General features: G+C 40.4%; 1 protein-coding gene across 2 annotated transcripts; it reads right to left on the bottom strand.

Moving 5' to 3' along the window:
* Nucleotides 1-7,977: 7,977 nt before the first annotated feature.
* On the bottom strand, nucleotides 7,978-11,244 carry LOC140132726 (uncharacterized). 2 transcript variants are annotated; one of them, XM_072151848.1, is made up of 3 exons: nucleotides 9,027-11,244; nucleotides 8,645-8,740; nucleotides 8,440-8,566 (listed from the first exon to the last, which is right to left on the bottom strand). In XM_072151848.1, the coding sequence occupies exons 1-2, from the start codon at nucleotides 11,138-11,140 to the stop codon at nucleotides 8,647-8,649; spliced, it is 2,208 nt and encodes a 735-aa protein (XP_072007949.1). In that variant the 5' UTR covers nucleotides 11,141-11,244; the 3' UTR covers nucleotides 8,440-8,566; nucleotides 8,645-8,646. The 2 variants fall into 2 exon arrangements, with proteins under 2 accessions (XP_072007948.1, XP_072007949.1); XM_072151847.1 differs by having other exon boundaries at nucleotides 7,978-8,566; nucleotides 8,645-11,244.
* Nucleotides 11,245-12,446: the final 1,202 nt, after the last annotated feature.

Below are 12,446 nucleotides of genomic sequence, written 5' to 3'. Positions count from 1 at the left end.
AGAGAAGATAACTGCAAGCAAAAGTAGTCTCTTTGATTGATGTAAAACTTTGTTCAGACCCCCCACCAATGATACCTGTTTTAAGTGCATTTAAGTTACCCTGGCCACCCGAATGATGGTATGGTAGTGCCAGCGTGCGAGGTCTAGCCCTTTAAATGCCGGTGGTGTTAGCAGCGGGGGGTGGATTTGAGCCAAACCCACATCCAATCCAAAACTTTAACTGTAGTTTTTGGTTTATGGGTTTACTCATCACTATTAATTGGTTGATTTCTTGATTTATTTTTTCTTATTTTTTTTCTCATATAAACTGGTAGCGGAGGTGGTATGGGGTGGGTGAGTATTTGGGAATAATGAAAATTATATTGATACATTTGTAATGTATTTTTCTATAGGATCATTGACTGGATATCAATAATGAGATGTCATTTTATTCAAATAAATATTTAATAAAGAAATGTTTAAAATTAAAATTTATTAAACATGGGTTTAAAACTTAGGTCTTTTTAAAAGATTGCAATTATTGGTAGAAACAACTGAATATTATTTTACTGACTGTTTCTACCATTTCCATGTATAGTAGACAATGCAATATATCAGATAAAAACTGAATAACCCAGTTTCCTATAGAACTGCAGGCAGACCTAGATATAAGAATCCCAGCATATTCCCTATTGAGGTGATAAGGATTATTGTGCAAAACACTCAGAACTGTTGATAAATGGTGTAAATTTTTATGCCTTTTTTATATTTTTCTATAACTTGCTTTTACCCACAGCAAAAGTACCCAGTGGACTATTACTTGAGCAATGCAAACTTCAGCTGTTCTTTTCATGCCCTCCATGTCCTCAAATGAAACAATATGGCAATAGATTGTTGCATAAATGTTTTGCATATACACAATATTTTACTTCAAGTCGGATATCTCCTTTGAACTTGTTTACGAGATTTTTTTTTAACTTTCTGTCTTTTTCTTTAGGGCTTCTGTCTAGGGATCTATAAACTGTGTAAGCAAAATGCACCCTGAAACTGCTACCGATACAGCTTTGTTCTTTCATTAGATCACACCAGAATAAGTATGAGCTCTGTTCCAGCCATCCCTCTGGCCCTTAATGAAACTTTGGGCTTTTGTTTGTCAGCACATATTAGTATCACATATCCTATTAGGTTGGCTATATTTTTATCTTTTACCATTTTTCAGAGAGAAAATGAATATGTAACAAAAAAATATGTGAGCTTCTTCAAGGTAAACAGAGAATGGAATGGATTGCAATGTTCCCTTCAATAAGTTTTGGGATCAATTTAACAGTGCTTACATTGAAGAAATAGGCAATACATTACTGTGTGTATAAAGTATAGAAATATATATAACTTATGGTATATTAAAAGATGAAGGGATAAAGAAACATACTGTATAGTTAAAGGGGTTGTCCACTTTCAGCAAATAATTGAAATTATTTGTGTAGGGAAAGGTTATATTCCAATATACTTTCTGTATCAACTCCTCACTGTTTTCTAGATCTCTGCTTGCTGTTATTTTCAAGAAATCTTCATTGTTTACTTCCTGTGGATGCTGGTAGACATGAGTGGACTTAATGGGGCACATTTACTTACCCTTTCCTGTTGCTATCCCCGAGGTGCGTTGTCCGACGAGGATGAAGTCCGGCGCAATTCACTAAGATCGTGCGTCTGATATCCTGCATGTGTCGCTTCCCCACTGAGGTCCGCTGGAGTTCACCTTCTTCTTCCTGGTGTATGTGAGTACGTGGCTACGACACAATTTTAATTTTGAATCCCGCGCTTAGTCCAAATCAGTTGGGTTGTTCAACGGCCACACCCCCTGATTTGTGTCGCATGAAAGTTGTCACGATTGGGGCCAAAATCCTATCGCATGCGCCAAAAACCCCTGTTAAATGCGGCGCAAATCGGAAATAGTCGGGAAACCCGATGGAAATGCGGTGTGCAGACCATTAGTAAATGTACCCCAGTGTCTGCATTTGGCTTCGATGTCCGCATCTATGATTTCTATGATTGGCCAGGGGAACTCCCTGGAACTTGGTTGAAACCAAACACTAAACCCCAATGCAGACATCAAATCTCTTCTTCCTGGTCATACAGGGGCTCAGCTCATTATATCTCATTGCTCTGTGTCATTAAGTGGTATAGAGGATGGGAGCTTGTCTACGCTTGGTGCCCCCCATATGGGGGCTAAGAATGATAGGGGTGCTGCTGCTCAGATTGTGCCTGTGCTGGAGGAATTAAACAATGAAATTTACTGTTAAATGACAGTCTAAATTGTTCTTGAAGTACTCAGCTGTTTCTTATATAATCAGCCCATTAGATGACTATACCATAGTGCTATGGTTATCAACCCTAACCCTGATACACTTGATACACTTTTAGCATTTTGATGATTTCATGGTTGTTAATAATGTTTTTCCTCATGGTCCTTCGAGGTGTAGTGACGTGTCGGGGAATACATTCCCTCTATGTTGCTGCATAGAGGCGCGCGCCCCCTCCTAATGGGATTGGCAGTTGCTTGTTTTAAATATCTTACCTAGAGATTAAGAGATTATGCCATGACTAAGAGCATGGACATGCTCGAAACACGTAGGTTTGCCTCCTACTAATCCCTGATGTTTTAAGAAGTTTCAATGAAGAAGACATTGGGGGTCATTTACTAAGGGCCCGATTCGCGTTTTCCCGACGTGTTACCCGAATATTTCCGATTTGCGCCGATTGTACCTGAATTGCCCCGGAATTGTGGCGCACGCGATCGGATTGTGGCGCATCGGCGCCGGCATGCGCGCGACGGAAATCGGGGGGCGTGGCCGAACGAAAACCCGACGTATTCGGAAAAACCGCCGCATTTAAAAAAAAAATTGTGTCGCGAAAATTACACTCACCTTCATCCTGGGTAGGCCGGTGTATTTCGAGGCATTCCAGCGGACTTCAGCGCAGCAGCGCCACCTGGTGGACGGCGGAGGAACTGCATTGATGAATCCCGGCCGGACCCGAATCCAGCGCAGAGAACGCGCCGCTGGATCGCGAACGGACCAGGTAAGTAAATGTGCCCCATTGTTTTTAGGATGTGTCGTGACTGCCTGTTTTTTTTTGGAATTACCAAGACAAATAAGCATCTTTCTTTCTAGTATATTACAGAATTTTCAGTTATCGCCTGCACTATTAATTTGTGAAACAAAAGAATGACTTCAACCCCCCCACACAAATTGCACTTCATAGTGATCATATTTAATATCCCATGCCATGTACTGGGAAACAGGAAAAAAAATCCAAATACAGTGAAATTGGTGAAAAAATGCATTTGCTTGTTTTCTTGTGGGCTTGGATTTTTACAGCTTTCACTGTGCGCCCCAAATGACATGTTTACTTTATTCTTTGTGCCGGTACGATCATGGGGATACCAAATGTCTATAGGTTTTATAATGTTTTTATACATTTACAAAAATTAAAAACCCCTGTACACCGGAATGCCCCTTTAGCTGCAGAATTTTGTGTTGTGGCAGAAACAGTGCAGCCGCGCCACAAAAGTGGTTCAAACACTTCATAAATGCATGTGCAAGTAGTTTGTAAATACATTTATGTGTAAAGTACACGAGAAAACTGGCGCAAGCAGTTTTATAAATCTGTGCCGATGGCCCAGTTGTATTATTGTGTCTGTGCCAGTTTTTTGGCTAAGTTTGCATGACAAAAAGAGAGTTTCTGGAGCTTGCACATGTATTTATTATGTTTTTGACACTTTTGAAACTGTGCACCTAAAAGGGGGTGTGGGTGTGTGTTCATGGTTTGCGCCACATTTATTACTGCACTTCGCCACATTTGTGTTACAACATCATGAAGCAAAGTTCACCAAGTAAAATGTGTCACATCCTGAAAACTGGGCATATTAATCAAGAGTGGGAGGCACTTAAATTGGGGCAGATTTATAAACGTGTCCTAAGGTTAGACAGTGCAGAATTAGACTAGACAGTTTTGTTCTGGAACAGCATGGAACAATCATCCAGCATGGAAGAGTCTCATGCTGGATGATAACTCTGTCCTAGTATAAGATTTTCTATAAGACTCCTATTAGTTGGCTTACTTTACACCAAAAAATAAGGACAGAATTCTGTCAGGTCAGCAGTACAGACAGTCCCTGGGTTATGTACAGGATAGGTTCTGTAGGTTTGGTCTCAAGTAGAATTTGTATGTAAGTCGGAACTGTATATTTTATAATTGTAGCTCCAGACAAATTTTTTTTTTTTGGTCTTTGAGACAATTGGATTTTAAAAATGTTGAATTGTCATAAGAATCGGGATTAAAAATAAAGCTTCATTGCAGACACCTTAAATAACTGTTACAGCTGTTAATTGTAGCCTAGGACTAAAGTGCAGTAAATTACAAGCATCCAGGGGACCGTTTGTAACTAGGGGTCGAATGTAAGTCAGGTGTTCTTAAGTAGGGGCCGCCTGTATTTTTGATGCACAGACTTTTTTGGTGCAAGGCCACGCCCCCTTTTCACAGGTTACGCCCCTTTTGTTGAACTAGTCGTAGGAGAGCCAGAAAACTGTCTAAAACCCTTTATAAATGTGGCGCAGACAGCTGTCTAGTGCAAACTACAACAGAATTCTGTCGTAGACAGATTAATAAATCTCCCCCATTGTGCCGCAAAGCACACATTAGCGAGACAAACTGCACTAAGGCAGATTGCACCAGTTTTCATATATCTGGGCCAGTGTAAGTGCATTTTCTTTTCTTAATGTTCCATTGTTGCTTCCGTGTATCACACAAAACATCTCAATGTGAAAAAAGATGTATTATTTATCTTTCTCTGGCTGATAATCTGGACCCCGGTGATACCAGCATAGAAGCATTTCTTTATGTATTTTTCTGCACATTTGGATGAATTACTCGGTTTCTCTTGGAACAGAGAATTTTTAGCAAAGCAAAAGCATAAAAATTCGAGTCTTCACTAATTAAAGTTGTGCTTTTCTGTTATTGTTATTATTTCAGGTTGAATAATTCAGGATTGTTATAAAGAAAACGAATGCCTCTTCTACAATTTTATTAACCATTAAGGCAGAGAGAATAAAACGTGTTTGGATGCACAGAATAATTATTATTTGCACTATCCGCATTAAGAAAAACAGATCTATCTTCAGAGAATACATCTGGTTTCCTGAGCCATTCTCACTGCTGATGAGACAGATGGTATTTAAAAGACAGCAGAAGGTAGTACTTGTGATAAAACTGTAGGCTTCTTTCCAAGTAGAATTTAATTTGGACTATTTGATGGAAGGGTGGGGTGATATAGAGTTATATTAAGCTTACCAATGCAAACCACATAGTTGATAATTCCAATATAATGTTCTTTGTTTATTATAAATACATTAATAAGGAGAGCAGATGGGCCACATACAGTATGCCCTGTTTAGTATCATCAAATAAAGATGCTATCATATGGGATGGAATCATACATCAATTTGTGTGCAAAAGCAACTGTATCTAAGTTATAGAGTCAAAGCTATTGTACAAAGGATTTAGAAGGATGTAGAAGAATAGAAGTGATTGGTATATATATTACGTATATTCTCATTTATAACAATTTATATGGGCTTTAGTGGAGTAGAGTATATTATATTCTTCCTTTTGATGACTTTGTATCATTTTTCATCAATATGTGAGGGCATATTGAACATAATACAAGATATAAAAAAAAACATAAAAGATTGAGTCCCTGTGCCATACACCCTTAGGCTGCATTCACACCAATCTCCATGTCTAAACATGTCCTATCTTTCTCCCAGCTACGGAATGGTACGATGCTGCATGCGCCCATTGCCGTCTATGGGGCACGTATATATGTCATCCGTATATACGTCCCCCACCCGGCAGTGTGAATGTAGCCTTATGCATCTTTCACACGTACGCATGGAAACGGCTGTATGCTACCCATACTATACAGTTTTCATACAGGTAGTATTCAGTTACATTCATTTCAATGGGAATTACGGTCATTCATTAAATGGTCTCATTATCCACTCTACCGTACCGTGAGCAAGATGTAAACAATATAGAGCATGTCCTATTTTCTCCAGTATTTCAGTTCTGTATGGCCCATGCCCCATATAAGTCTATGACAATGTTTAAAATATGTGTTACATACATGCTGAATATAGTTGTGCACTGTATGCTGCCGTATATACACACAGTATTCAGGGAGACCAGAACCAGCGGGAGGTGTATTCTGTCAGCTAGCCAATAGTCAGTGGGCCATCATTTGCCAGCCCACCATATTTTATTTGGATACAATACGGATACAGTGATATATATGCACATAAGGATGAAAAACGTCATGTATATACGGGTTCATAAAGCACAGAAATACAGAAATCATACATTCATGTGGATAGGACCTTAGGCTAATTGCTCACAAATATGTTTTTGGGCTGTTTACTATTTGGTGTTTCAACAGCCGGCACAATGCCTTACGTATTTCACAGGACTCATACACCTGTATGAGCCGACTAGTGCAGTCCTTTTCTAGTGTTATCATCGCATGAGAGGACCTCAAATGTCGATAACACCTGGGCTGCAAACATGACTATGCTCACTTAATAATGGTTGGTTTGCATATATGGTTTTTTATACTTCTTTAAAAAAAAATTCTAAAAAGTAATCATACTTGTGCCATAGGAAAACGGAGTAGGGCAGGGCTCGGGTAAGATTGGTCCATAAAAACAAAGGAATAGGGCTGGGAAAAAAAATATGAGTGCTGAGCGAGCCAGGGCTAGGACAGCCCCTCAGGTTCACTAGCATTATTTAAAATGTTTTTTTTAGAAGGAAGGAGGCCATGTTGTAATTCATAAAAATTGGAATAAAAAGTGATAAAAAGATTGTACAGTCCCCAAAATGATAACAATGAAAATGTCATCATGTACAGTAAAAAAGTAACATATTCCACAGGTCTGTGCTCTGTAGTATGAAAAAGTTATTGTCAGAATATGGTAAAATTAAGAATTTTTTTTTTGTACTCAAGGCTTTCATTTTTAAAAATCTATTAAAATCTAAAAAATAAATCGTGCAAACACTTCTCTTGGTCAATTTCACACATTTAGATTTTTTTCTCAGTTCCCGGTACATGGCATTGAATATTAAATGATGACACTGGGAAGTAGAATTTGTTACGCAGGAAACAAGCACCAAAATAGTTCTGTACATGTAGTGAAACAAAAGTTACAGATTTTTGAAGGTAAGGAAACACAAAAACAAAAAAGGGTCTGGTTGTTAGGTGGTTAAAAACATTCCACCATACAAATATAATGTTCTATTACTTTATACCTTATTCTTGATGGATTACCATAGAAACCAATGCATACATTGTTAATTAAGGTCTAAAGTGCATGTATATAAAAATTATATATTTTCTGATAAACTACAAACATAAAAATCCATGTATATGTCAATCATGTGTAAATTATTTCTTAATGAAGGTATATTCATATCTTATAGTCTAGTACTGAAGTATCTCTCTATGTGTGTGTGTATATATATATATATATGTATTACTTTATACAGTTTAGTGACAATTGTAAAAATAATTATCATATAACAATGTGTATGTTGGTATGTTCTCTCCGTGTTTGCATGGGTTTCCTCCGGGTCCTCCGGTTTCCTCCCACACTCCAAAACATACTGGTAGATTGATTAGATTGTGAGCCTCATTGGGAGCAGGCAAAACTCTGTACAGCGATGGGTAATCTGTGTGCGCTATATAAATAAAGGAATTATTAATATTAATTTATTATTATTACAGTAGGTACTCTCTCCAACATTTCCTACTCTCTCCTATATGTAGTATATTACTACCTATAGTATATATTACTAACTGAAACGAATGAAAAAGAATGAATTAGTTACTCACCGGTAATTCCATTTCCATTAGTCCACCATGACGGCCCACCTGGAGGATGCCCCTTGACCTCTGTAGGGACAGGAAAAAGAGAGGTTAAATTCCCCTCCCCGCATCCTCCCACCAGTGACTTCAAAATAACCACACTGAGGAAGATGCAACAATGATTTATTTATATGTTTCTATCACATACAGTTTTATCATTGTGAATACCACATAACTTAGAACAAGCAAGGGAGGGAAACTATAGGCCGTCATGGTGAACTAATGGAAATGGAATTACCGGTGAGTAACTAATTCATTCTTTCCACTTCGTCCCCCATGACGGCCCACCTGGAGACTTACAATATGAGTAGTCTTTTAGGGAGGGATCACTGCTTGAAGCACCTTTCTCCCGAAGGACAAATCCTTCGAGGAGGGCAAGTCAAGTCTATAGTGTTTTGAGAAGGTAGAAGAGGAAGTCCAAGTTGCTGCTTTGCAGATCTGTTCTAAGGAGGCCCCTCTTTTCTCTGCCCAGGAGGTGGATACGGCTCTTGTGGAATGTGCCCTTATTCCTGATGGTACTGGGATCTCTTGGGTGTCGTAACAAGAAGATATCGCCATCCTTAGCCATCTAGCGATGGTTGCCTTGGACGCCTTCCTCCCCTTATTTTTCCCCTGAAATTGGAGAAATAGATTAGAATCAACACGCCAGGATTCAGTTATTTCCAAGTATTTAACGACAGAACGTCTTACATCTAGAGTGTGCCATTCGCGTTCTCTCTCTGAGGACGGATTCTTGCAGAAAGAAGGTAATATGATCTCCTGACCTCTGTGAAATTCCGAGACCACCTTTGGGATGAAATTTGGGTCCAGCATGAGAATAATTCTATCATCAAGAACCCTCATATAGGGTTCCTTAATAGAAATTGCCTGGAGTTCACCTAGTCTCCTTGCTGAGGTGATTGCTACCAGGAATACCGTCTTTAGTGTCAGGTTTTTTACACTAGCAGAAGAAATTGGTTCAAAAGGTTCTTTAATTAAAGCATTTAAGACCAAAGAAAGATCCCATGAAGAAGTCCTTTTAAGGACCTGGGGTTTTAATCTAGAGGCTGCTAGAATGAATCTTTTCACCCACCTGTGCTCGATGAGGGGTTGATCGAAGAAAGCACTTAGGGCTGATACTTGGACCTTTAGAGTACTTGTGGAAAGTCCCAACTCCAAACCCTTTTGAAGGAAGTCAAGAACCTGCAAGATATTGGGGTTAGATTGACATGGTGGATTATCTGCACAGAAAGAACAAAATTTTTTCCAAATCTTGTGGTAAATGGCAAAAGTGACAGGTTTTCTACTTGCCTTCAGGGTGTTTATAACAGCAGGGGAGAGTCCTTGGGACTTCATATAGTCCGATTCAGGATCCATGCTGATAACTGGAGTCTTCCTGGATTTGGATGGGATATTGGACCCTGTACCAGGAGATCTTCTGATACTGGTAGTATGACTGGATCCTGAGTGGTCATCCGCTTCAGAATCGGGTACCAGCTCTTTTTGGGCCAATTTGGGCACACAAATATGGTCTGCGTCTTCTCTAGATAAATTTTCTCTAACACTCTGGCGATCAGGGGGATAGGGGGGAAGGCGTAGGCGAGAGTGGTGTTCCAAGAGTGGGAGAATGCATTCAGACGATTTCTTGTCTCCCCTTTTTCCAAGGAAAAAAAGTGTTGACACTTGGTGTTTCTTTTTGTCGCAAACAAATCTATTTGAGGTTTCCCCCAAAGAGAGGACAGATACTGGAATACCTCTTCTTTTATGCACCACTCGTTGGGAAGTATTTTCCTTCGGCTGAGGAAATCCGCCGTGGTGTTCTCTGTACCCTTTAGATGGGTAGCCGAGACTGATAGGACATGGTCCTCTGCCCACAAAAATATTTGTCGTGTTAAGGACATCAGTAATGGGGATCTGGTTCCTCCTTGCCTCTTCAGGTATGATACTGTCGTGGTGTTGTCGGACAGTATCAACAGGTGGTGTCCTGCTAATTGAGCAGTGTTTGAGCTGAGTACTTCCCAAACCGCCCTCAGTTCTCGATAGTTGGACGACCTTCTGGAGATCTCCTCTGTCCAGGAACCCTGCGTCAACCTTTGAGGAAGCACTGCTCCCCAACCACTCTTGCTTGCATCTGTCTGTATGGTGATATACGGACTGTTCCTCCAGAAGATTCCCCTGTCTAGATTTGTGTCCATCAGCCACCACTTGAGATCTTCCTTGACTGACGAGGGGATTGATACTTTTTTGTCCAGTCCTTCCGAACTCCTGTTCCAGGACCTTAGGACCCATTTCTGGAGAACTCGAGTATGGGCTTGGCACCAGGCCACTGAGGAGATGCAGGCTGTTAATAGTCCTAGGACCTTCATAGCGCCCCTGATGGAGATAAGAGACCTTCTTCGGAATCTTCTTAACTCCTCCTTGATATGAACCCTCTTTTCCTGTGGAAGGAATGACATTTGCAAGCATGAGTTTAAATTCACTCCCAGGAATTTCTTTACTGTGGCTGGTGATAAATCTGATTTTGGGTAATTTATGATCCAGCCCAGTCTTTCTAAAGTTCCTATTGTAATGTCCCTTGAGGAAATTAGGTTCTGTTTGTTTTGTCCGATAACCAGCAGGTCGTCTAGATATGGAACAATCAGTATGTCCTGCTGTCTTAGGAACGCCACCACCTCTATCATCACCTTGGTGAAGGTTCTGGGGGCTGAGGATATACCGAAAGGGAGTGCACAAAACTGAAAATGTAACGTGGAACCCCCCGGAGAAAGAACAGAGAACCTTAGGAACTTTTGTGAAGACGGGTGAATGGGGACGTGATAATATGCGTCCTTTAGGTCTATAGTGCACATTACAGCGTTTTTGTGGATAATGTGGGTGGCAGACCTTACCGACTCCATTCTGAACTTGTTGTAGACGATGAAGTCGTTGAGTCGCTTTAGGTTGATTATCAGCCTGTTCGATCCGTTTGGCTTCTTTACAAGAAAAAGAGAAGAATAAAACCCTTGCTTTTCTTGTTCCTGAGGAACCTGGGTAATAACTCCGGAAGACAATAAGGAGGATATTTCTTGCCAGATTAGATAGTGGGACATTTCTGATGTATGGGGAGAGGGTGGTAGGTAACTTGTAGGAGGAAGTTTCTTGAAGTCTATCTTGTATCCTTGAAGAAGGATGTCTAGAACCCAAGGATTTGAGGTGATTTTTAACCATTCCTCTCTGAACTTCAATAATCTTCCTCCTACTATGGCGTCACTGTTTCTTGTTTCTGTTGGGATCGGATGATGTTGAAAAGAGAAAGCCTTTACCTTTTCCTCCTTTCGGGTAGCTCCAGCGACCCCTTTTCCCCTTATCTTTGTATTCCTCTCTTTGGCCTTTAAAGTCCCGAAAGGGCTGCTTCCTGGGTATTGGCTTATTCTCCGGGAAACCCTTTCTCTTATCTGATGCTCTTTCCAAGATGGTATCAAGTTCTGGGCCAAAGACAAATTCTCCCGAAAAGGGAAGACCACATAACTTTGTTTTTGAGCGGATATCCCCATTCCACTGCTTCAGCCACAGCGCCCTTCTTGAAGCATTTGTCAGAGCTCCTTCTTTTGAAGAGAAACGTACACCTTCAGCTGCCGCGTCTGCTAAGAAGGCCGTTGCTGACTTAAGTAGAGGGAAATTCTCTAAAATTGTAGTTCTGGGAGTTCCTTCTTTAATATGAGATTCGAGCTCGTTCAGCCAATACAGGAGATTCCTCGCGACTGAAGTGGCTGTTAAATTTGATTTTAAGCCCCACATGGATGTCTCCCAAGCTTTTTTCAGCAGAGAATCAGATTTTCTGTCCATGGGGTCTCTAAGCTGCGCTGCGTCTTCAAACGGCAGGTCTGTCTTCCTTACTATTTTAGTAACCTGCACGTCCACTTTGGGACAGGAATCCCATAGTTTAGAGTCTTCAGGCTCAAAGACCAATCTCTTCCTAAAGTTTTTTGATATAAGGATCCTCTTCTCCGGTTCCTTCCATTCTTCATACACTAACTCCTTGAGGGTGTCATTTAAGGGGAACACCCTCTGGCGCTTTGCTTTTAATCCACCAAACAGCTCGTCCTCTTTAGATTGGGGTACGACCACATCCTCAATTTCTAAGGTCTGTCTGATGGCCTTCAGTAAATTATCCAATTCATCTATTGAGAAAAGATGTCTGGATTCAGCAGATTTTATAAAATCCTGAGGGTTTAAGGAGTCTTCCGTCTCTATTATAGAACAAGGAGGAGTCTCCGAATCACTTCCTGCCTCAGATGGTGATGACCCGGGTTCTAATCTGGGCTTTTTACATGGGGGAGCCCTAGATGTAGCTGCGGCAATAGATGAAACCACCTTCTCTTCTATGAACCCTTTAAGCTCGTCTAGGAAGGATGATTTCTCCTCTCGCATGAAGTTATCAATACACACTTTACAGATTGGCTTCTTATATGAATCTGGCATAGAGTGGTTACACATGTTACATTTCCTGGTCCTGGTTTTATCCGATTTCTCG

Source organism: Engystomops pustulosus, chromosome 5, assembly GCF_040894005.1.
Source record: "Engystomops pustulosus chromosome 5, aEngPut4.maternal, whole genome shotgun sequence".
In the NCBI taxonomy this organism is placed as follows: domain Eukaryota; kingdom Metazoa; phylum Chordata; class Amphibia; order Anura; family Leptodactylidae; genus Engystomops; species Engystomops pustulosus.
Note: the sequence above shows the minus strand (reverse complement) of the source record. Positions and strands in the feature narration are given on the sequence as shown.

Bases quoted from the DNA above. Each gene is read 5' to 3' on its own strand.
- LOC140132726 (XM_072151847.1), bottom strand. From the start codon at position 11,140: ATGGTTAAAAATCACCTCAAATCCTTGGGTTCTAGACATCCTTCTTCA. The intron at 8,567-8,644 runs GTAAGACGTTCT...CTCCAATTTCAG, and splicing joins GCGAATGGCACACTCTAGAT to GGGAAAAATAAGGGGAGGAA.